The sequence below is a fragment of the Schistocerca americana genome, chromosome 3, assembly GCF_021461395.2.
Source record: "Schistocerca americana isolate TAMUIC-IGC-003095 chromosome 3, iqSchAmer2.1, whole genome shotgun sequence".
NCBI lineage: Eukaryota > Metazoa > Arthropoda > Insecta > Orthoptera > Acrididae > Schistocerca > Schistocerca americana.
Window position 1 is genome coordinate 695,192,418 of NC_060121.1, and position 25,462 is coordinate 695,217,879.

Sequence of the window (25,462 nt, forward strand, 5' to 3'; positions counted from 1 at the left end):
ACCCGGTACTCACAGCTTTACTTCTGCCAGTATCTCGTCTCCTACCTTCCAAACTTTCATATCAGTGCACACTCCACTGCAGAGTGAAAATCTCATTCTGGAGTCATATTACAGTCAGCGACAAAGGAAAAAGGAATTTTGCAGGATGTATTCTAGGAATCTAAATCGTAAAGAGTTAAACTCTTTGAAATACATTGAACCAGATAATTTAAGGAAAAGTGATGATGTTCAATATAAGTAACATACGTGTTGTCTAAGAACATATAATTGACATGAGAAATGGCAGTATGACAGTCATTTTATCAAAGAAATGTAAAGTATGAAAAAACTCATGTAATTAAATCTTGTTCACTACTGATAGATGTGTCAGAAAAAAGTTAAAACTGTTTTCTAACTGCATAAACACAAAAAAGTGCCCACATTAAACAAACGAAGACAGTATTACGAACTGACCAAACAAAGTAGTCACCACCAGCAAGTCTTAAAGGGACAAAATGTTCTGGGCAGTCTAATTCCTGATATAAATTGCTGTTTTTCAGAAAGTTTTGTTTTTAGTTTCTGGGTATCAACCAATCAATAGGCGATAAAATATTGCATATCGCCAAGGATCTTATCATTTACCTGACTCTACATTATTTAACACCAGATACCTACATCTTAATCTGTACTCTACAAGCCATCTTACAGTGTGTGGCAGAGAGTGGTTTGTGTAGCACTATCACTCCCCCTTTCCTTTTACAGTCGCAAATGCTTTGCGGAAAGAACAATTGACAGTAAGCCTCTATGTGTGAACAAATCTGATTTTATCTTCATGGTATTTTAGTGATGTATACATAGGTGGAAGCAATATATGTGCTAAGACAAAAAACGATGATGTGCAATGAAGGAATTATCCGAGTGGGACAGAAACTGGTAAATGTGAGGCACGTCTAAAGAAAAACAAATTATTGTAATTTCATGAAAATTGTATGATTTATTCAAGAGAAATAGTTTCACAAATCAATTAAGTCAGCAACGTGTTGGACCACTTCTGGCCCTTACGCAAGCAGTTAATCAGTGTGGAATTGATTGATAAAGGTGTAGAAAGTCCCCATGCAGAATGTTATGTCAAATTCTATCTGACGGGAGCATTAGATCATCAAAAATGGAAGGCTCTGTCCATAATACACCAAATGTTTTAAAGTGCAGAGGGATCCGGCAACCTTGTTGGTCGAGGTAGAGTTTGTCAAGTTTGAAGACGAGCAATAGAAACTCTCACCATGTGCGGGTGGTTGTTATATTGCTGAAATATGAGCCCGGGATGGCATTCCATGAAGGAAAACAAAATGGATTGTAGAATATCATTGAAATACTGCAGTGCTATAAGGGTGCTGCGAACGACAACCAAAGGGGCCATGACGTGTAAAGAAATGTCACTCCAGACTTTCACTCCTGGTTGTCAGGCCCTGTATTTGGTAACAAAAAAATGGTTCAAATGGCTCTGAGCACTATGGGACTTAACTTCTAAGGTCATCAGTCCCCTAGAACTTAGAGCTACTTATACCTAACTAACCTAAGGACATCACACACATCTATGCCCGAGGCAGGATTCGAACCTGCGACCATAGCGGTCGCGCGGTTCCAGACTGTAGCACCTAGAACCGCTTGGCCACCATGGCCGGCGGTCAGGTTGGTATCCCACTGCTGTCCTCAGCATCTCCAGACATGTCTTCACTGGTCATGGGGCTCATTTCTAACAGGGGAAACTCCCCAGCACACCCTCCTCAGATTTAGTGGCAAGATTGCCCAGTGGATAGCCCATCAAAAACTGGACACAAATAAAGCATGAAAACAGGAAGAAGGAGTACTGAATTGTGATAAACGATCCAAGAACAAGAAGTGCTATAAAGAGCTGCCTGAAACAGCATCGTCATCATGGGTAAGGTTTCATGGTGTTGGACTCCCAAGTGGGCAAGCTGTTTTCAAAACTCCCTTGTGTTATTATTATTATTATTATTATTGTTGTTGTTGTCATAATTATTTTTATTATTATTGTTATTATTATTATTATTATTATTATTATTATTATTATTATTACTTTTTTTCCAGAACATTATGAACTGTCCGCCTGCTCATTGAAATGTTTGTTCTTTTTCTGTAGTCTTGGCAGTTGTCATATTATAGGTTGGTTATGGAATATGAGTCATGGTAAGAATACCTTTCTGTCACAAGTAAATGTGATGAATAGTCAGAGCAGGTGATATACCACATAGGACGTCTCACAGAAATGAAAACAACAAGTAAAGGGGTGTGAACTATGTTACAACAAAAAATTCGAGTCAAGGCTTCCAAAACAGAACACAACTTCAAAAACATTGAAAATGTGTTTTGGCAGAGCACAGAGAATTTGAGTGATTGTGAAACTGTTGCATCCATTTGTTGCAGATTATGTGACAAACTATTATGTTTCCATCATTTCCTTGGAAGTAATCAAATTCACACTCACACAAACACCAATATCGGGCAAGGAGGCATATATCATTCTCTTACCAGTCATACAAATTAAGTTCATCAATGAGAGATTCCTGTCATATGACACATATTGTCATTAATGCCCTGTATATCACACAAGACACTGGAGGATTCAGTTGACTTGTCACCTTGTCATCAAACATTTGAGGTTTCCATTCAAAAGCCACTTCCTTTCGGCTGCTAATGGAGTTGTACAGAATCATCTTTCATTATAGGTCCCTATCTTATACCTCGCTGTTGTAAACGGGTATTATGCCATGACATAGACACAATTTTGAATAAAGTGGGAAAAAAAGTAGGCACGAGGGAGGTTTGAACATGGCTCACCTCTTTGGCAGTTCAACACCGTAACCACTTAACTACAATGCCATTTCTCTTCCCAGCTGCTGTATTTTCCATTTCTTGTTCTTGGATCATTCAGTGTTTCTATTTTGCTTTTTTTCCTGTTTTTGTGCTTGATCGGTGTTCAGTTTTTGACTGGCAGTCCACTGGGCCCTCTTACCACTAAATTTGAGGGGGCTGCAATGGGGAGATTCTCTAGTAAGCAGGACTCATCACTGAAGACAATTTTACTCCAGTCAGTGAGATTCCAGGCCAAAGACGTGGCTGGAGACGCCTCGGACAGCATTGGGTTATCAGCCTGACTGTCGCCCACCATATGGTCCGATAACCAGCAGTAATGATCTTGGGCGCCATTTATTTTCATAGCAGAACCACTCTGCTTTACTGACCATGGCAAGCCATGCTGGGCTTACCTTTCAGATCGCCAGATCTATACCCATTGCGGAGCATTTGGAGTATTAGGGGCAGAGCCCTCCAATCATTTCAGGATTTTTTTGTTGTAACATGCTGATTGGACAGAATCTGGCACAATATCCATCAGGAAGACATCCAACAACTGTGTCAATTAATGTCAAGCCGAATAACTGCTTGCATAAGGGCTAAAGGTGGACCAGTGCATTATTGAGTTATTCAATTCGTGAAACCCTTTCTCCTTACTAAATCATCCAATTTTTCTGAAATTGTAATCATTTGTTTGTCTGTAGATGCGCATTTCTGTCCCATTCTGATAATTGTGACACAGTATATCATTTTCTTTTTTCGCCTTAGAACGTATTTGTTGACTCTTCTACGAATGTACAACCTTGGAACTTGAACAATAAACTGCACCTTAATGCAGAATGCCTCTCTTGCAGTGTCTGCCACTAGAGTTGCTTGCTGAATGATCATGTTTTTCTTTGGATTATTTCTACTTCTTCTATAAAGCCTACAGATCCCATACTGATGAACAGTACTAAAGTATTGGTCGAATGATGGTTTTTTAAGCTGCCTCTGCTGTTGACGGACTAGATAAAGTTCCTGAGGACTCTTCCGACGAATCTACACTATGTGATCAAAACTGTCCGGACACCACCAAAAATGTTTTTCATATTAGGTGAATTGTGCTGCCACCTTCAGCCAGGTACTCCATATAAGTAACCTAAGTAGTCATTAGACATCATGAGAGAGCAGAAAGGGGACGCTCCGCGGAATTCACGGACTTCAAATGTGGTCAGGTGATTGTGTGTCACTTGTGTCATACGTCTGTATGCAAGATTTCCACACTCCTAAACATCCCTAGACCCACTGTTTCTGATGTGATACTGAAGTGGAAACACGAAGGGACCTCTTCTGTTGACTGACAGAGACTGCCGCCAGTTGAAGAGAGTCGTAATGTGTAATAGGCAGACATCTATCCAGACCATCACATACGAATTCCAAACTGCATCAGGATCCACTGCACGTACTATGACAGTTAGGCAGGAGTCGAGGAAACTTGGATTTCATATTTAATGGTCGAGCAGCTGTTCATAAGCCACACATCATGCCAGTAAATGCCAGACGATATGCCTTGCTTGTTGTAAGGAGCGTAAACATCGGACGACTGAACAGTGGAAAAACATTGTGTGGAGTGATGAATCACAGTAAACAATGTGGCGACCAAATGGCAGTGTGTGGGTATGGTGAATGCCCGTTGAACGTCATCTGCCAGCATGTGCAGTGCCAACGTAAAAATCGGAGGCGGTGGTGTCATGGTGTGGTCGTGTTTTTCATGGAGGGGAGTTGCATCCCTTGTTGTTTTGTTTGGCACCATCACAGCACAGGCCTACATTGACGTTTTAAGCACCTTCTTGCTTCCCGCAGTGGGAGAGCAATTCAGTGATGGCGACTCCATCTTTCAACACGATCAAGCACCTGTTCATAATGCACGGCCTGTGGCAAGATGGTTACACGACAGTAACATCCCTGTAATGGAGTGGCCTGCACAGAGTCCTGAGCTGAATCCTATAGAACACCTTTGGGATGTTTTGGAATGCCGACTTTGTGCCAGGTCTCACCGACTGACATCGGTACCTCTCCTCAGTGCAGCACTCCATGAATAATGGGCTGCCATTCCCCAAGAAACCTTCCAACACCTGATTGAACGTATGCCTGTGAGAGTGGAAGCTGTCATCAAGGCTAAGGGTGGGCCAACACCATATTGAATTCCAGCGTTACCAATGGAGGGTGCCTTGAGCTTGTAAGTCATTTTCAGTCAGGTGTCCAAATACTTTTGATCACATAGTGTAACTGGCATCTGCCTTTCCTGTGTTAGTTGTATATGGTCATTCCACTTTAAACCACGTTGTATGCATACTCACATATATTTTATGGAGGTAACACCTTCTCGTTATTGTTTCGCAGTTATGTAATCATTTAGTAGTAGGTGTTTACATCTAAGTATACACAATTAATTACATTTGTCTATATAGGAGAGTCAGTTGTCACACACTGCACCAAGTGTTGATCCTCTGTAGGTCTTCCTGCATTTTGTTACAATTTTCTAGCAATCCGACTTACCTGTGTACAACAGTGTCATTCGTGAAAAGTCCCACGAACTTCTTGTATTGTGTACTGTCATTTATGTATATTGTGAAAAGTTATTGGCCTATAATACTTCCTTGGGGTACAACTGAAGTTAGTTTTACATATGAAGACTTCTCTCTGCTGAGAGTGACGTGCTGTGTTCTGTTGCTAGAAACTGTTCAATCCAGTCATGCAGTTGGTCTGATATTCCATACACATGTATTTTGTCCATTAGGTGGCAGTGTGGAACTGTATTGAAGAAATACAGCATCTATCTGGACACCGTTACCTACTGATTTATAGGTCACATGGATGAACAGAGTGAGCTGGGTTTCCATTATCATTGTTTTCGGAACCTATGTTGATTGCCACAGAGGAGATATTCAGTTTCCAGATATGTCATAATATGTGAGCATAATAGATGTTCCAAAATTCTACAACAGACCTATGTTAGATGTAGGCTATAGTTTTGTGCATCTGTGCAATGAACCTTTTACAAAACAGGAATGATTTGTATATGTGGTGTTTGTTCTTTCGGACATAGAAACCATTTTGATCCTGCAGGCACTACGAATCAAGACAGAAAGAAATTAAAAGCATTAGCTGCAAGTGGACACTGCTTTATATCAGAGCTAAGTCAAAAGTTTGTGTCGAACTGGGTTTTGAACCCGGGTGTCCTGCTTACTAGGCACATGTACTGACCAGTGTGCCATGTGGACACAGTGGTCACCACAACCACACGGACTTTCCTAGCATGCTTCCCCTCAAACACACATTCTCAACTTATACCACACACTAGCGATGTAATGGACCTGCTCATTAGCCTCATTGCTCACGGCATCTTGTCGATTCCGTAAGTGTTCGAGGTTGGTGTGCATCTGCTCTGTCTGGGTGGTGTAGTGGTCAGCGCATCTGCCCGGTAAGCAAGAGACCTGGGTTTGAATCCTGGACCAGGACAAATTTTCACCTTCCCCCAATGATATAAATGAATTCCACTGGCAGCTTCTTTAATTCTTTTGTGTCTGGAATGACTTGGGCTCTTTTCCAATCATCAGGGACACTTAGCTCTGCCAGAGACATATGGTACACAGCTGCTAGAAAGGGATAAGTTGTTCTGTAGATTCGATGTAAAATCACGCCGGTAGCCATTGTATTTTGTGTTCTTTCCTCTGTTGAAGGATTGTTTTTTTTTCTGTCATATGCGAAACAATTTTGGAAGAAAAAAGTTTAGTATTTAGGCTTTTTCTGTGGCATCCTCCATTTCAGTCCATTATGGTCACAGAGTGTCTGGTCAGAGGGCTTCAATCTCTTTACTGATTTAACTAAAGACAAACACTTAGGATTTTTTGTTAAGTTAATAAATAGAATTTTACTTTTGAACTTGTTGAACATTTCACGCACAGCCCTCCTTTTTCTAATTTTGGCTTTGTTTCATTTTTGTCTGTCTGTCTGAATTTAAATTTGCAGTGAAACTGTCTTTGTTTTCAGCAAGTTTCTACCATGACTGCAAAACCATGGCAGTCTTCTCCATCCCTCACTACTTTGCTCTACTCATACCTGTTTAAAGCGTATTGTTCAGTGCTCTTAGAACTTGTCATTGTCATTGATACTCAACATTGTTAGCGTTGCAAAAGAAATTTTCATGCTGACCACTCAGGTAATCTGAAATCTGTTCTTGTCACACTTGCTAAGGAGAAAGGTCTTCCTACCTTTGTTTGTATTCACATTTACATCCTTATCCATCAATGCTGCAACAGCCTTATGATCACTTGTTCCCTGTTGTATGTTAACGGAGTCAGAAAGTTTGGGTCTGTTTGTCACCAGCAGAACTAAGAATTTACCTTCACAAGTTGGGTAGGGTCTGTTTGTCACCAGCAGAACTAAGAATTTACCTTCACGAGTTGGGTACTTGATAAACTGCTTATGGTAATTTTCAGATAAGGCATTTAGAATAGTTTCACTAGATTCTCTGTCCCGACTGTCTGCCCTAATCACTTGAGTCTCCCAGTCAACAGCTGATAAGTTGAAATCTCTCAATAAATACAACAGTATGACCAGGAAATTTACAAAACATTTTCCAAATTTCTCCTCAGCTGCTCTGCCACTACCGCTTCCGAGGCAAGGAGTCTATAAAAGTGTCTGATGACCTGGTTTGATCTGTCTTTTAACACTTGTCTTCACCCAAATTATTTATTATTTATACTAATCTCACTAGATATTATTGTATTTTTATGACTATAAACATGCCTCCACCGGTAGCATTCAACCTGTCTTTCCGACATATGTTCCAATCAGAGTTTAGAATTTCATTGCTATTAATGTCTGGTTTAGGCCACTACCCTATTATCCACTTCCTGTGTGTAGTGCATGCCTGATGACACATTTAGGGAATGGGAGGGGGAGTGTTGTAAAATTCTACACCTGATATCTACACTGTCCTTTATTGTATTGAATATGAAGATTGTTCATAGTAGCTCATTGTGCATGCTTTTGTTTGGAATTGTGGCACTAATGGGTTGTGTTATGTATATGATGATTGGCTTCATTGAGTTTTTTTATCCATTTTCTTTTGAGAACTGAGCACATGAGCTTTTGCTTTGTGTTAACGGGCCTTCATTTTCCTCCTTATCTTGTAAAGATACTTTATTCATTTATCAAGAACTGCTATGTAATTTGATCAGCAAATGTGTTGCTTTGAGACTTCAGATTTTTATGTTATTATCAAATATTTTGTTTATAACAATTGCAAGCAAAACCAACAGTGAGCAATGATATGAGTTAATTTTATTTTTTATTTCAGGACGAGGTTATTTGAGAATTTAAGGATGTTACCACATGCTCCAGGTGTACAGGTGCAGGGTAAGCAGAAAATATATTTCAGGTTAATTTCATGGTGTAAAATGTTTCTTTTCCTGCTCTTGTTTCGCTGTGTTAAGATTGAAAAAGCAAGTATGTGATGTGAAGAGTCGAAGGCAAAGAGCTGGGATATGAAATTGACAGCTAAAGATTATATTTATTAATCTGAGAAAAAGATACTTAAAAAGAAATGTTTATTATGGAGTACTGATGACCATTCACTCACAGTAAACAACAATTTTCTTTGTTGTACTTGTAAGTCTCATTATTGTCATCATCCAAGTAGAACAACACTGACAAAACGAGGAACCTATGCTTGACTCCAGTAACATATGGGTATATATTGTTTGAAATAATGGACATACAATTTACGAATGCCTTAATTTGCAGTGATGACATTAAAAATGTGTGCAGTGGAAATTTGCACTCATAGTTTCCAGAGAGGTCTAACTTTTAGGTTGTAAATTTTGGGCAGAAAGGCATCACACAACAGAAATTTGTGAGACCTATCTTCTGACTGATACATATGTGAACTGTAATTGCTAGAAACTTTCCAGTTTCAGTGAGTGTTACTCTGTCACTTTCATAGTGTACAATAAAAGAAAGGGAATTATTATCCCCTAACTTCGGCATATAGTTTACATTCCTGCTTTCTTCTTCTGCTTTATTAAGACCCTTCAGGATCACATGTGGCTTGTTTTGCATGCCTTCTTTCTTCCCAGTACCTCTTCATTCTCTCAGCTCTTCTCTTCCTTTCTTCTTCTGTTAAGACAACTTTGCCTTTGGTGTCCGGCCACCTGTGACCATCCACCGACCCTTTATAATTCTCCCTGTCCTGTACTACTGCCTACAGACCCAGATCACGTAAGAAACAGATTGCCCAATCGCTTGGTCTAGTAGGCAACCCTTGTCAGGGAACGGCCACCAGGCGGCAGCAGCGTCACACCCTTACTTGTGGAATCAACCACTAGATGGCACTCCGTTCTGTGAAATATGTGGCAACATCGGCCGAACGCGTGCAGCTTTCCACTATTTGGCGTCTGTGAAGTACAGCTGTTTCTGACATACCGGTGGTAGTGGATCGAGTCGTCATGCCGAGGGCCTGCAAGTGTATCAACTGTGGAAGGAGTAGACGAACAAATCCTGGACTGAAAATGTTCAGATTCCCGTCCAAAATAAAGAAAGATTATGCGAGTGGATTTTAAATTCAGGTAAATCTATAAATTAGTTACGAGTAAGAATTAATAAAGATCCCTAAGCATTCGATCCTATCTAAATTTTGTCGATCTTATATTCTGATATAACGAGGCAGCCCTTCCTGTACAAGAAGCATATCATATAATTTTTAAATGAAATCTTTGCTGCGATTTGGACTTTTTTTAAACTGTTTATTCACTTCACTATCGTAATTTTGGCTGTAGAGGCAATTTTGTGTGCAATGTGAAAACTGAAACCAATATAAGATATGGATAACAAAACACAAATCATAGTGTGGTAGCATTTGGTAAACAATTTAAGAAGCATTACCTTACAAGACCTTTCCCTTGGTACTTGAAAATGGCTCTAGAACTGAGATCGCAACAGTGAAATAAATGAATAATAGCTGTCATCTAACTGCTAGGTCATTGGTCCCTCTAAATCCTGGTATATACTAGAGCGAACGAAGTGGATGAGTGTAAAACCTCGTTTACACTGCTGCAAATGAGTATTCATAGATAATTCGCCAATGTTCAGTTCCATTCGTTTATACATGTGAACAAACGTTTATACTGGAATGAAGGGAGGAGGATAGAAGAGAACGAGCATAGCATGCAAACTATAGACGCTCCCTATTTTAATTTTTTTTTATCTGTGCGCAAATAATCCTCACACAGCTTTCACTCGAAAACAACACTGCTTATAGTAACATGTCTGCGCGAAAGCAGATTGTGAATTACTTTTCATTTCGCATATGATTGTAAGAAGTATCCCTACAGTAGAAATAAACTTGGTTTGTAAATTACAGGAGCTAATCTACATTCTTCGATTGAAAACTCGGGAAAACCAAAGCCGATCATGGTCTACAGTCAGCTGTGTGACGAATGCATTTCGCGCGCAGCGCTCTAGCCGAACGCAAATCAGTGTCATTCAAGTCACCGAAGATACAGCGTTGCCATTTCCGCGACATGGACAGGTCAGTTAGCATTGTAGCGTCGCCTGCGACATCTGTTGACCGACGGGAAAACTATTTTTATGGTTGCCTGTTCCGCCATAAGGACAGTCAATCTGTTTCTTACGTGATCTGGGCTACAGAGTCCTTTGTTTTATTCCTACAGCCTTCCAGTCATCTCTGACTTCCTTCACCCAGTTGTTTCCTGTATGACATGTAGCATTCTGTATCATCTTAGCCAACCTCTCCTCATCTATACTCATGATGTGCCCAAAAACTTGTAACTTCCTCTTCCATTTCTCGCTCAATATGGGTTCAGTATTTACATACAGTTCCTGTCGTGTTACGTGTATCCAGATATCCCCATGTTTTTTGGTGCCCCATATGTCTCAAAATTTTCCACTCCTCGTTCTCTAACTGTATACAAGCTCATTTGCTGAGTGTGATTGTATCTGATGCATACAGAGCAGCATTTCTTACAGTTGCTTTGTAGTGTCACAATTTGGCATTCCGTGACAAGATTTTTCTTGCCATATGTTATATTCAATGCATACCAAAGCTTCTGCAAAAGCTGTGCCCTGTCTACTGTGCTACTGTTTCCCTGTATGCCACCAGTTATTTTCTCCCCCAAATAACGAAAACTGTTGGCTTTCTCAACCACTTGGCCATTTATCTTCCAGTCAGACTCAGTGTTTAGTGTCTTGGTCTTCTTATGTGCAATCTTCAGTCCAACCTTCTCTGGTGTTTTGGCTAGATTTTTTAGTGCTGTATTCACTTCTTCTTCTGTCTCATTTAAAAGTGCCATGTCATCTGCGAATGCCAGGCAGTCCACTGTTGCATTATGTTTAACCATGTACCCTATTTATACACCTGCCTCACTATTTCGTCCAAAACCAGGTTAAATAAAATTGGTGACAGCCCATCCCCTTGTCACACTCCTGTTTGTATTTCGAAGCCTGATCCTGGCAGTAGTGTCGTTTAATGTTTCCTTTATTATTGCTTGTGTTGTAGCAACCAGTCCTCTATCTTCCTTTCCCATGTCTATGTTCTGTTATCCTTTTTATTGTGAATATCTGTTCTGTACAGTTCGTCCTTTTTTTAAAGCCACTCTGGTGCTCTCCTATTGTTGTCCCCAGTTGTTCTTCAACTCTGCTCAGCAAGATTCTCTACAAAACCTTGTACCCTTTGTTAAATAGAGAGATGCCCCTGTAGTTATCCAGTACTTTATTGTTCCCTTTTTCGCGTAATGGTATTGCTTTGTTTGTTAAATGAAAGAATCTGTCAGAAAGTACACAAAAATATTTATAGATTCACTGCATTCATCTAAACATATATTGTACTGTCCAGATTGTCCTGAAAATACATGATTGACCTTGGTTTTCTGCAATCCCACTCATCGGGTTTAATATCTAGACGACTAACAGTGATGTTTGTCTCTTGTGTGCCTTGATTCTACTACAGTCATATTTGAAAATAATATCATTTTGTAATTACCTACTGAAAATACTCTCAACTGAAATGTGAATAAAAATACTGAATAATTTGTGCTCATTGTCCTCGGACTCATCTGCATCATTTTCCAAGAAATCAAGTGTTGCTATTTATAAAATCCCAAAAACTCTAGCAATTTTAGTGTTGGTCAGACACCACCTTGCCATGCTGATTCAGCTGAGATCACAAGCGAAAAACATGTCGCTGCAGAGACCCACCAAAAAGACAAAGTATATGTTTCTCCAATGTGCCAACCTCCCCTCCCAATTTAGTAATACTTGAACTATATCACCTACGTAGAAGCTGAGGTGAGTGGGAATTACAACACTTACAGGGATGAGAGGAACCATCAAGAAAGTGTGTACTTAAAAATTTTGGGTGGCAGACTTCTCGGTAGTCCGTTCAAATCAGTATTTTTTTTTACAGATTTCATCCCCAAAGTGCTAATCTTTTGTGTGTGGATTAGATAATGACGTCACATTCATTTTGTAAGCAATGGTATGAACTAAATAACTGTATTCAAAGCCCTTGATTGTCTCCAGAAGGAATAACTGGGAATAAATAAATAGAGGACTAACAAATTCACATGTTCCTTTAGTAAGGAAAATGATTATAAAATTAGGATTATTTTGATACACTGGAGTCAAAAGAGGAATCATACTTACAATCTTTTGAGTACCATGTGTGTTAGGGTGACAGCTTGAGCCATAATGTTCCTCAATGATTTAGATGAAAATTAAACTGATTTTCATGGGTATTTCCTAAAACATATATTGATGAAATACATATTAATAACCGGATGAACTTAGCATCCAATAGAACAGACTCCTAACAGTAACATATAACAATAATAAGTTTATGTTCCATGGGTGGAAACCTGTTGAACTGCTTAACTCTCATTTTCCAGAAGGTAAAATTTTGGTCAGTTAGACAATAAGATATTTTCTGTTCTGGCTCATGTAATTTGAAAATATCAGCCAGCTTTCGAGATTATTGATTTGGTAATGCTATGATTTTTGCTGTACAGTCCTCTTTAGTACTTTTCACTACCCTATGAATGATGAATGATGATTGTTTCATACATCCCATTTAGTTTGCATCTGAAATAAAATTTTGATGGAAATATGTGGAACATGTCTAGTTTTTCAGTACATTTTGTGCTGCTGCTATCTGGATACTACAGTGCTGCAATAGCAATTTCATGTTGCATGATGACTGTTTCCTTCAAAGTCAGTAGCGAATAAATAATGTTTTATTTGTAGTTCTTAGTGGTACATAAATATAACATCCAAAGAAAGTTAAATTTTCCAATAATATAGATAAGCAAAATTTTACTTGCTTTTTAAATGTCTTTGCAGCAATACCAGAAGACGCAGTAAATGATTCTGATGAGGATGAAGAAAAAGCGAATCCTGATGAAAGGTTAACACAGGCTGCTCTGGATAAGAGGATAGCTCCTGACAATGAGTATAGTGATTCTGAGGAAGAAGGAGAGGGAGGAAGGAGAGATCAGAGGTTTTTGTTCTTAATTAATAATTGTAGACATTCATTACTGCCAAAATCTTGTAATTATTTGTTCAATTTGTGATATAACTGCATCTTGTGTTATTATTTACTGTAGGTAAGTTTTAGCCCTTTAACTGCTCTGGACATGTTAACACGCGCACCTTTGTACCTGTCCCTGTGTACTGAACGTGTTTACACACGCCACTAGTTGTTCTACCTGGTACTCTGAACGTGTCTACGCGTAAACACGTTTAGAGTACCAGGTAGAAGGACTGGTGGCGTGTGTAAACACGTTCAGAGCACACAGGGACAGGTACAAAGGTGCGTGCCTTAACACATCCAGAGCAGTTAAAGGGTTAAATTGATGCATTTGCACAGTGTTCAGAAACACTTCATTTGCAGATATAGCTTCATCTGAGGTTCAGAATTGTGCCCACATGCAATTTCAAGGCTATAATGTGGGTGCAAATATACATTGATTTTGGATCCACAAGAAAGGCTTATGTTTTAGATATCATGTGAACGGAGGCATTGTTATTGTGGAACCAGATCACTCACAGGTTTCCCTTCTGACTGCTTCTCATGCATAAAAACAGAAAAATTAGGACGAAATATTCAAGCATACACACAACTGATCTCCAGTCACTGTGCTTCCTTCAGGAAAGAAGACTGATGCTCAAAGGGAAGAATGCCCAACACCACATGTAATTGCACTTAGAAACCTAGGTGAATTCATTGCACATTAATTCTTCTATAAAACTTCACAGCTGATGATGACTAAAGTGCTTATGGAGCACAGCAGTGAATGCTCTTCAACCGTTTCTTGTAATAGTTCCACACTGTCTGCAATTATAAACTTGGCTAGACATTGATTTTAATTTTTGTATCTTTGAGCCCATTTATTTTCAGAACTTTAGAGCTATGTGTATCCCTCTGAATGTGCCCAGGATATTTACATATGTGATGTGTTAAAGGTATTCACTACTAGTCCTGCAAATCAAATACTGCCACTATCGGGTTATCCACATTTCAAGAGAGCTGCTGTTCATTACAGAGAACGGAAATTTTGTCAAAGGCCTTCTCCATTTCTTATGGTTGTCAGATGATATTCTTCCATAGACGACAGAATTGTCAGTGAACCATCTGATAGTGCTGTTGAACATCTCTGGTAAATCTTTTATGCATAATGAGAACATTATTTAAGATCCTCAGTGAATTTTCATTCTGCAGTGGTGTGTTTATTGCTTTGAAATTGTGTGCTAGATTAAAACAATATGCAGGACCATTACTTGAACCTTTGATCATTGCGTTTCAGAGGCAAGTAGTCTAGTAGCTGAGTTATCCAAGCAAGACTTGCAACCCACCCTAACAGCTTTATTTCTGCCAGTTCCTTCTCCAACTTTCCAAGTCATGTCTTAACTATTAATTATAAAAGAGATTCTCAATAAATATGGGCTGAGAGAAAGAAAATGTTCTCAGTTCATCTTTTAGGTAAGTTTATAGTGACTGTCAGTCACTTTGACCAAACAGAAATGCTCTCAGAGATTCCTTGGTGAAATTTTGCCTTTAGTAAACATTACTCGTGTTAAAGCATCATAGTCACTAATTTGTGTCTCTTTAGTGACACACTTGGGAAAAGATCAGGTCCTTCTGCAGCAAGGTGGTCAGGAAATTTTTTTCATGTACGAACTGCTGTCTGGCATCATATTCTGCATTGTTTCACAAGACCACTGATAACATATGCATTATTTCCCAAGTCAGTACTGGTCAGATTGTCAGCGCTTCCAGGATGTTTCAAAAAAAGACTTTCCAGTTTTAAAAATCCATATAAATTTATTGAGAGAAGATATAGAGCTGGGTTTAGTGTTATTTTGTGGGGAAACAAAGTTTTTTTTATGTTAAACTAAAGATGTTGTTTGTGGCTTTCATTGGTTATCCTGCACACATCCCATTGGAAGTCAATTTCTTCCCAAACTCAGTGTAGTAATGCAAGTGTAATTTGCTCTGTGGTGGCATACATTCTTGCTCTAAGTTCAGGTAGAGAAGCCAGCAAGGAGGTACAAACACACTATCCGCGTTGGATCCCCATAAAAAAGAAAAAAGAAAAAAATGAGTGGTATCAGGTCTGGGGAACATGGGGGCCATGCAAATGGCACATCACAGCCAGTCCATTGACCTGGAAGCGGTCACTGAGAAAATTCCAGATCTCAGCCAGATAGTGGGGTGGTGCATGGTCTTGCACGAAGTAAACATTTCATTCTTGGTGATCCTCATCAATTGATCTGTGATATCAAAAATAGTTATAACATATCCAGGTACACTATTCCGTTGATGGTTCTCTCATAGAACCCTGTTTCTACAAACCATTTATGCCACTCATAAATTGTAGGCCTCCTAGAAAGATCTTTAGCGTACTGGGTGTGGAAATTATGCTGAACTGTTGTCACTGACTTCGATTTTTCAAACCAAAACACACAGCTAGCACACTCGGGTCCAGTGAAGGCAGACATCTTTAATGCAACTGCCACTAGCGCTCCTTATGGTCCGATTCGGTGCTAGTGAACTACGCGACACAAATCTTGATGTATTTCCCTTCAAATTGACACTACAATCACATCTGTACGTACTATCAATTAATTTGTATGAATTTTCAAATCTGTTCAGTCCTGTTTGAGACATCCTGTACTTCTAACCTATGCTTGAGGTATTTGCATGCTATTGAGTTAATGCTGTCTTTGAATAACTCTGTGACTAATTTGTATGAATATGGGGTCAGTAGAAACATGGGGCTGCCACTTTCTGGGACAGATATGAGCTCAGGAACTTTGTTGCATGCATTCCAGAAGCTATCTGTGAAGACTTCTCATTCCTCTGATTTCAGCCTGTTCATAACTGAAGGTTTAAGTGTTTGATTATGAATCGATCGGTTTCATGAGATTTAGATGGCTATGGCAGTTGCTGGAATGTAAGGGAGGGGTATTCAAAAAGATTCCCCCAAAAGTTTCCAATCTTCTGAACATAGCATCTGTTTGTGGTTATGCATTAACATTAATCAAGAAAATTCTGGATCAACTTTTTGTGCTGATTATTTTGAATGATTTCTAAGTTCTTGTAGTGTTTGGCAGAACACTTTGGGCCTCACTGATATTTTCAGTCCTACAAAATGTACAAAGAGTATACATTATTGGACACAAAATACCACCACTTTCTGTGAAGATTATATTTTACTTTTTTTTTGAGTTTGGAACTTTCGAATGATGCCATTGTATGGATTGCTCTTTAGACTCTATACAGATAACACCACCACCATCATTATAATCGTCCAAGACTTCCTAACAGAAAATTCAAGTAGCATCATACAGGCACTTTTGATGATGTCTCTGAAGTGCAATGTGAGGGCCGACCTTGGTGCCCATATGTTGAGAAAGTGTATATCAACCCGAAATGGTCTGCTCGCTCACGTCACAGATAACCAGATAGCCAGGTGCCATCATGACACTTGCTGCCATCCTTGACAAGTTTCCTCGATCTGCTGTGGTCTTTGGTGAGCACCTCCCCTTCCCATTTATTGCAGTTGGTATTAAAAGTGGTCATGTGAATCTGAGTGCAATCTTGGAAACACAATGCAGGTCTTCCTGGTGGTCCTTTGGCACGTGCTGCTATCTAATCAATTAGTATGTGTTGGTGAAGACAGGAGTTTAGTATGTATTGGCGAAGAAGGGAGTGGTCCATACTGTGTAAGTTTCCAAGCCACCAAAGCAGACATTCTGTGGGAGTTACAGTGACATTAGTAACTTTGCAGTGTTTGTACCTGTCTCATTTGTCACATGGTGCCTCCATGTACTACCTAGAATATTTTTTAAGCACTGCAGATGAAAGCTGTCAAGCTTACGTTCTTGTTTAGTGTATGATGTCTAACTCTTGGCACGTACAAGAGGATGCTTAGCGTACATGCTCAATAAATGAATATTTTTGTTGTGTTATACTCTTGTGCAGAGCTGATTCTCAAAGTATTTGCCACTTTGCCAATTCTCACAAATATTTCATTGTCCAGAGAGAGATTCTCTGACACTTCTGAGCCAAGGTGGCAGAATTTGTAGGCTATGTTCAACAAAGAGCTATCCAATTTATGGCAGGCATATCCGTGTGTACTCACGCCATAATCAATCTTCTTCACATTCACAGATGTAGAGAACAGCTTTCACACAGTAGCAGATTTGTCCGTGAGCCTTTGGTGGTCATTCTGAGTATATGTTACGAATGCTGCACTCTTGGTGTGTAAAAGTCTACTTACAAGAAAGTTCTCACAACAGCACTTGGATCATAGTAGTGGGAAGTTATAATGTTTCCTGTTAGTCCTGGTATGTAAGTGGATACCCAGGTTTGGTTTGCCAAAAGCAACTTTGAGAAGTAGCAAGAAGAATATACCAAACAAGGTAGGGGCTTGTACACAGCCTTGATAAATTTATCTTTGCACAACATACACGTCAGATGTGCTTCTGGCAGATACCACAGCACCCTTTATATCATTGTGAAAAGCCATGATCATCTTCAGGAGATTTAGAGGAGACCCTACCTTCATTAGTGAAGTATACAGTGGTATCTCCCTGTCCTGTCTTATGTAGGTTGATAAAAGCAATGAACAATTGAATCTTCTGCTTGCACAACTTTCCTTAAATTTGATGGAGTGTGAAGGTCATATCAGTAGTAATTTGCTGAGCTCGAAACCCACGTTGAGATCAGGGTACACACTCTCACAGCACCACAAGGACTGTTTTGTGGTACAGTACTCTCAGCCGGACATTTCAGTATAAGGTTGCAGAGCATTTTGACAAGTTCTGTGCGGATGGCAACTTTGCGAGGACATTTCCCACATTTAAGCAGCACAACAGCTCATTGAAGCTGCTCCTTTGGAGGCATGCTGTCCAGCTGGTGGCAAGTTGACATTTAAGAAATTTCACCTATTGCTTTTAAGATTATGTTGGCCAAATGTGATTATAGGCTGCACAGTCGATAACAATTCATGATGACTGTTCTGTAAGCATAGCAGTCTTCTTAGAGGCAGGTCCAGTTCCCTTTTGATACCTGAGTATACTCGACCAAGGTTTCCAGCATAGAAACACACCTACATCTAAATCTATACCTTGTAAGCCACCTTGCAGTGTGTAACAGAGGGTACTTTGTCTTCCATTGTCACTTCCCCCCCCCCCCCCCCCCCCCCCTTTCTATTCATCGTGAATAGTTTGCAGGAAGAATGATTGCCAGTAACCCTCTTCAGTTGCAGATGGTGTGCTGAATGATTGCTTTTGCTTTGTTTAGATTACTGCAGGTATTGTTGCAAGGGTTTGAGTGCCAATTTAAACTTGGCAGAAATTTAGAATCGAGGAATTGTTTCAGGATATCACCTTGCTTGAAGAACTCATCCAGGTATTTCACTTTCAAATTTCTAAAAGTAGTTTCAGCTGTAATGGTAAGAAGTGACTTGATCTTTTGCCAATCTTTGGCAATGGGTGTGTTTACATTCCAGGTATTAACTTTTTTGTGAACTTCATCAGCAAATATTTCTACTGTTGTAGGGTCCTTAGTTTTGCAAAGGTTAATTTTGATTCTACAAAGTGTTTTAGCAGAGTGAATCCCTTTAACACTTAGAGCACGGTGCCTGTACGCCATACGGGCGTGGCCGCCCTGACGTTGGCGACGGCGCCCGTATACCGTACGGGCGAGCCTGTATTTGGCTCCATAAGCGCGTTTAGCGGGTCTCCGAAGCAGTTCGTCAACTAATGTGGATGTATTTCATTCTTCTTCCGCAAGAGGCAAGCACTTATCGGCTCTCTCATCCTGGTAGCGGTTGTGAGCACTGCAAAGACGAAGTTACCTGCAGTTCATTCACAGATGTTTACGACCGTGAAAATATCGCGCAGCGAGTTGACGGAGGTAGAGATCTTAGATATTCTTTATGGAGATGCAGGATCTGAAATTGACGATTCTGACAAAGAGGATTTGTACTCTCCAGACGAAAGTACAAGTGATGATTCGGGTATGAATATGTCTCGATTGTTTATAAAGTGAAGAGTTCATTAGCGCATTTTGTATTGTGAGTAGTGTTCATTACTTCACTTGCATTTAGTACCTTTTAGTACCAATCTTAGCATTATTTTTTTTCTATGTAGACCATGGTACAGACCGTCAGTCACCATCTGTGGTACCTGGTCGTGTGTGGCTCACTGATCACTGGTCGGAACTAGATGTTCAGCCAGTACTACCAGATTTCCAGGAAGTAGTCAGCGCAGCATCACATTTTTCAGATGCCACTGAGGAGCTTCAATATTTTAGTTATTTCTTTGATGACCTTATTCGGCTCATCAAAAGTGAAACGATTCGGTACGCTGGTAACGTTATTATGGTAGTGAAATGCAATGGTAGCCTGAAAATAAACTCTGTTTGGCATAAGTGGTCTGCAGTAAAATTGCAAGAGATTTACTGGTCTCGCAGTATTATTTTGCATACGTGCGTCGTCAAATTGCCGAAAAATCTGTGATTATTGGTCAACAGACCCATTTTCGCAGACAGGATTTGCGAGTAAATTGTTGAGACGTGATCGATTTTGCGCTACATTGTCGATGTTACACTTGAATGACAATGCTACGTTCATTAGCAGAGATGAAGAAAAGCATGACCCACTTCACAAAGTGAGGCCTTTGTTTGATTTCTTTGTGAATAAAAGCAAAATCAGTTTTCGGCCAGGCATGAATCTGACAATAGATGAGGCAATGTGTCCCTTTCGTGGTAGAACAAGCTTCAGAGTATACATGAAAAACAAACCCAATAAATGTGCAATAAAATTGTATGCTCTCTGCGATTCATCAACTGGTTATATGCTAAACTGTGATTTATACACAGGTTCTGCAGGCAGTGTTGGCAATAGTATCCAGGGCCTTGTAAATAGGTTGTGTTCACAGTACTTTGGCAAACGATATTGCATTTATATGGATAGGTACTACACCAGTCCATCTCTTTTGGACATGTTGTGGGAAAATAAAGCTCGTGGAGTGGTAACTGTAATAAAAAACAGGAAAGGTTTGCGACGAATATTCAAAACACTAAAACTAAAAAACAAAAGATAGGTACCTGCTGTTATACAATCCAGTGATATTAATTTAGATACAGTAATAATGGCATTACTCAAGAGAGAGACCACATAAAACTTTTTTATCCATGACATTTTTGTGTTTTCTTTTATTAATTATAACACCCATTTGTATTTTGTATTCTAAAATAAACTCACATTCATGTAAAGCTCTTACTTTTTCCTTTTAAATCATGCAAAAACCATATTCCTCTCATTTTTCTGTTGTTTGCAATCTAATTTCAAACATCCATTAAATATGCCAGTTCACAGCCAAGCGCCGGGTGTAAAGAGGACAGTGTTGAAAGTGTTAAGCACAAAGTGCACTTTTGTCACTATTGCTGTATAATCAGTATCAGTCAGTGCTATGGAAGGAGCATGTGTGAAGAAAATGCCAGAGCACTTGCCTCTTAGTTAAAATCAGATGTAGGTGATACTAATGTTTGGAGCAAGGGTGCAGCCAAGAAACCTTGTGACTCACCTTGTATTTAAAGTATGTGTTAGTGGCACACAAGTGGTATTTGGCACAAAATTCAAGCAGCAGTAAACCATTCTCATTCATCTTCCTCACCCCATGTATAGCTATGCAGTCTGGCCAAGCAGCAGGCCAAGCAGCAGAATCACATACAGTATGGGCATTGAAGTCACCAAGAATGCACAGTCGGTCCACAGGGTGCAGACCCTGCACCATTTCACTGAGATGTTCAAAAATCTGGTCATTTTATGTCTGCAGTAGAGGTCAGCACTGGTGTGTATACAGCTCTCAGTGTTATTGCTCTGCTGCTAGTTGACAAATGCAAAGTCATAATGCATTCTGAGATCCCAGTTAGGCTTTTAAAGGTGCTCAATGGATCATGCAAGTAGCTAATTGGACACTGTTGTCTGAGACTCGCAGTGTCCTTTGTCTTCCAGAAAAAAATATTTAATTTTCCTCCTGTACTGAACCATCATTTGGTAGCCTGGTTTCCTTCAAGGTTGGTATAGCAATATTAAGCCTGATTAGTTCAAGGTTGCTGATGGCTGTTTTGCATGGATCTTGAGAGCTTCCACAGGTGTCCAGGAAGCCTTACACTATAGTGTGGATGTTATATGTTGCTATCAATGCTAGTGTTGCATACACCCAAACGGAATAATCAGTGCCGGGACAGGCAAGCACCTTATTGTCTGGGGACTGCCTAGCGTGAAGTAGGCAGTGATTTACCAGTGGACCAATGCTAGGCTCTCCCACTGTCAGTAGCAATCTTCGATGCATGCACATATGTACATTTGTGCAGATTTACAACTGGTAAACTGTTGCTACCCATGTTAATTCCATGTGGTTGCACATGGATCAGTGTTGGCCTCTTTTGATGCTGCTACAGTTGGGATGCCATTTAGGTACCAACAAACTTGCCCACTATTCATGCTACCCTCTCAGCCTTGCTGCCTGCCTCCACAGGTGCATCAACACAAGGTGTATGGAGTCAGGTCAGCTGTAGGCACATGCCACTCATTTCCAATTGCATTGTGTTTGTGTCTCAACAGACATGCCAATTCCAAGATTTGGTTCGAAGATATTCTTCTCCTGTGCTGATTGTATACCAGTACTAAAAAGTCCATATCTCTGAAACAAAGGGCAGAGTCAGTATAGGATAAAGGAAGAAAGGGAATTGTGTGACAAACTTCGTTTGCTGCTGTCTTGACTCTCCACACCATGGGAACACACACACACACACACACACACACACACACACACACACACACACACCCTCTTGTCCACATGGACAGTGCTAGATTAAACCAGTGTCTCTTCAGATGGTTTCCTCAGTGCGCCTCTGATATTAATTCAAATACAATCCAGGGTTTTAGAACTCAATTTGAAGACAGTTTCCCATCATTTAGTATGTCGGTAACAGTTTGGAACAATGTTGTATGTGGCACATGAAAATCTTTCATTCCAATTTGAAGATTGTGGATCTACCATTTTCCAGGTTTTTCACTCACACACTCAACAAAGTTTTCTTTCTGAATGCTAAGCCTCAACCTTCTCCATCCCACGTGTGTTTGTATGGCTTTTGCTGAATATGTAACACAGTTGCCTTATTAAGTCACTAGACAGATCAGTAGTGTGTACTGAATGGGTACACTAGCTCAAATCCCTTTTCTCTTGCTATAAACTATACAGGCATGTATTGAATGTGCCAGTATCTCTTCTTTCCCTAAGTTCCAATTTCCATAAAAACTCTCGCATATTTTACTGGGCTAGTGTGCCAGAGGTTGGAAATTAAGAGAGAGATTGACACTTTGAAGCCTTGAGTCAGGTTATAGTTTAGTAGGTAAGAGATTGACTGGGAGGGTAAAGGTTCACAATGGAATCCTGGTAATCTGTCCTTAAATCTATAACAATGAAATTTCTACTGCAAGATGCAAGATATATTCGGAGCCATTTCTATTTTCAGTCTTGTATAGGACTGGGAATTAAAACAAGTTTGAATATCAACATTGGTGATAAGTGTATAACAACCTTCCTATGCCCTGTGTAAAAAAATTCTTGTGATCTTTCTGCCAAGCTCTCGTATCTCACAGCCTTACAATTCCTTATTTGTGGTGAAACACTGTTCACACAGTAATTTCATCTCAGGAAAAATGTGGAAGTCACTTGATGTCGAATGTGGACAATAGAGAGAGTGAACCGTCACCCGTTTTAATTGCTGAAGAAGTTTTTGAATTAGGATCCTAGTGTGTTTAGGTTTTGCTATTCAGCTGAAAACTTGTCAACCACATGCTTCTTTGTTTGTTTCTGTTGGATCTGAAAAGTTTTCCCAGACATTTACAGTTTGCTGGCTCATTGGTTGTTGTCTCCAAAGGCAAATGTCAGCAATCAAAATACTGTTCTTGTCCTAACAGACTGCTTCTACAGTGCTAAGGAGGTGTGTTATGTTGGTCATTTGTTCTGTATTGAGTAATAAGTGAAGATGTCATGATACCTGTAGAATAGTGCAGATTTTTGTTCCTTTTGAGAACAGCACTCAGTGCATTGTAAGTCATTGTGTTCTGACACTTTGAAAAAGCCAAGAATCAGATAAACAGTTGAAAAACCAAACATTATGCACATTGCAGTTTTAAGAATTTCCGTATTATATTTTCATGTTGTCACATTATAAAAAAGTTGCAACATAGTGATGTGTGTATGTAACATAGTTATTTTATTTGTTCAGATCCTTCAAAGGGAGGAAACGACCTAGGCTTGACAAACTGGAGCCCAAAACAGAAAAGCCTGACCCAGATGAAAAGACGAAACCAGATGATATCACAAAAATGGAGACAAAAGGTAATTTTAAATGCGTTGCAAGAAATTATGTGATGTAATATATTATTGAATGCAAATTTATAGTATGTTTGCATCTTGCTGCCTCATTAGCAAATTTCTGTAAAATTTGCTTTGTTTACACTTTTATTATACGAGTATGAAACCGGTAATGAACCAGGGGAAAAATTCATTTAACTGGGGAAACTGGAATTGTTCTTAAATTTCTGACAGCAAAGCTGCACTAATTTTTCGTTTCAAGAACACTTAACTCTTTCAGATTTGACTTTAATTTCAAATTTGAAACTAAGTGTACGTTATATTTTCTGTATTTCCCATTGATTAAATCTTAATGTGAAACTCGCAACAGCATGCTCCGCTTTTCCGATTGAGCCATCTGAGCAGTTGTCACAGAAAGTTTGTCTGTTACTTTCATTCCCAACTCAGCAAATACTCTTCCACTTGTCCTACAGAACTAACAGACATGGAAGAAAGAATGTGATGACTGGATCAGTCACCACTGAAAATATATGTAGCTGAGTCAAATGTTTGTGACAAGTAAAAATAGCTTAATGGGCAAGAACATCAATATAGGTTCTTGAACAGTTCTTTTCAGATGAATCATCTGTGTATACCTTAAAGACTTAAAAGTCTGCTACAGTCTCTTCCATTATGGATCTTGATTTCCATCCCTGTGCATTATACATGAGTGTACAGTTTTATCAAGGTTACCTGTGATGTCAAGTTGGTGGTGTGTAAGGGTAGCATGTGGACAACTGGCATGTGGAATTCTTCATCGTAAGAAGTACTTTGTGAGTGAGTGTTGCTTTGGATTTCTTCCTTAACCATTTTGCAGATTCTCTTGTGTACTCCTGATTGTTATAGTGTATGTAAAAGTTAGCTGTATCAACTTGCTGGGAGACGAATAGTTTGAAGTTAATTATAGCCTGTCAGTGCAGTAGTCATTTTTTCATTGAATTGGCTAAAGCAGAAATAAAATTGAATCCTAAGAAATATTGCTTACCTATCTACTGCCAAAAGAGGAATGACTTTTCTTTCCTTTTAGCACCTTTATTTACCTGTTCCTCTCTTCTGAAGATAAAATATATATTAAAAAGTGAAAAAAAGATTATACTTTCTTCTTAAATTTGGATGTTAATTGACTAGCTCTAGTTGTTACTGTTTTATGCTGGTGAGTAGATGCTCCTGTTGCATTAACAAATGTTTTCATTCAGTTCAAATTTTTTGTCTGATTATTGTTTATGGACTTCCATAATTACATTGTGGTTGGGAGTGATTCATTTGCAGATTCTTTCATTTAATTATTTTTAATGGCAGCTGGAAAGTTTGTGCTCATACTGGCAGCTGGCAACATTTTGCATGCAGTGAGAGTACTTGAAAAGTCGTGAACTGTGGTGTTGGTCTCAAGCTGTTGCTTTTGGAGAGATTTCAAAATTATAATAATTATTTGAAGTAAGATCTTGAAAACCTTATTGCAGTGTGTAATGTTCTTCTGTAAATTTAATTTTTTGTTTAATCAGTTGAATAGAGAGTTGCTTAGTTCCATCTCTTTTGTCACTGGATAGAGTGATTTAAACTGTTCGGCTGTGTGTGATATTTAGTGTGGACAATTTGGCACCGATGATGATGG

General features: G+C 39.3%; 1 protein-coding gene across 2 annotated transcripts in view; it reads left to right on the forward strand.

Moving 5' to 3' along the window:
• LOC124607499 (histone deacetylase HDAC1) overlaps positions 1 to 25,462 on the forward strand; it is a 161,080-nt gene that overhangs the window by 120,935 nt on the left and 14,683 nt on the right. For both annotated transcript variants that reach the window (XM_047139883.1, XM_047139884.1), the window contains exons 7-9: positions 8,198 to 8,256; positions 13,252 to 13,408; positions 23,723 to 23,835. In XM_047139883.1, the coding sequence (XP_046995839.1) occupies positions 8,198 to 8,256; positions 13,252 to 13,408; positions 23,723 to 23,835 (329 nt within the window). The remainder of the gene's footprint in view (positions 1 to 8,197; positions 8,257 to 13,251; positions 13,409 to 23,722; positions 23,836 to 25,462) is intronic.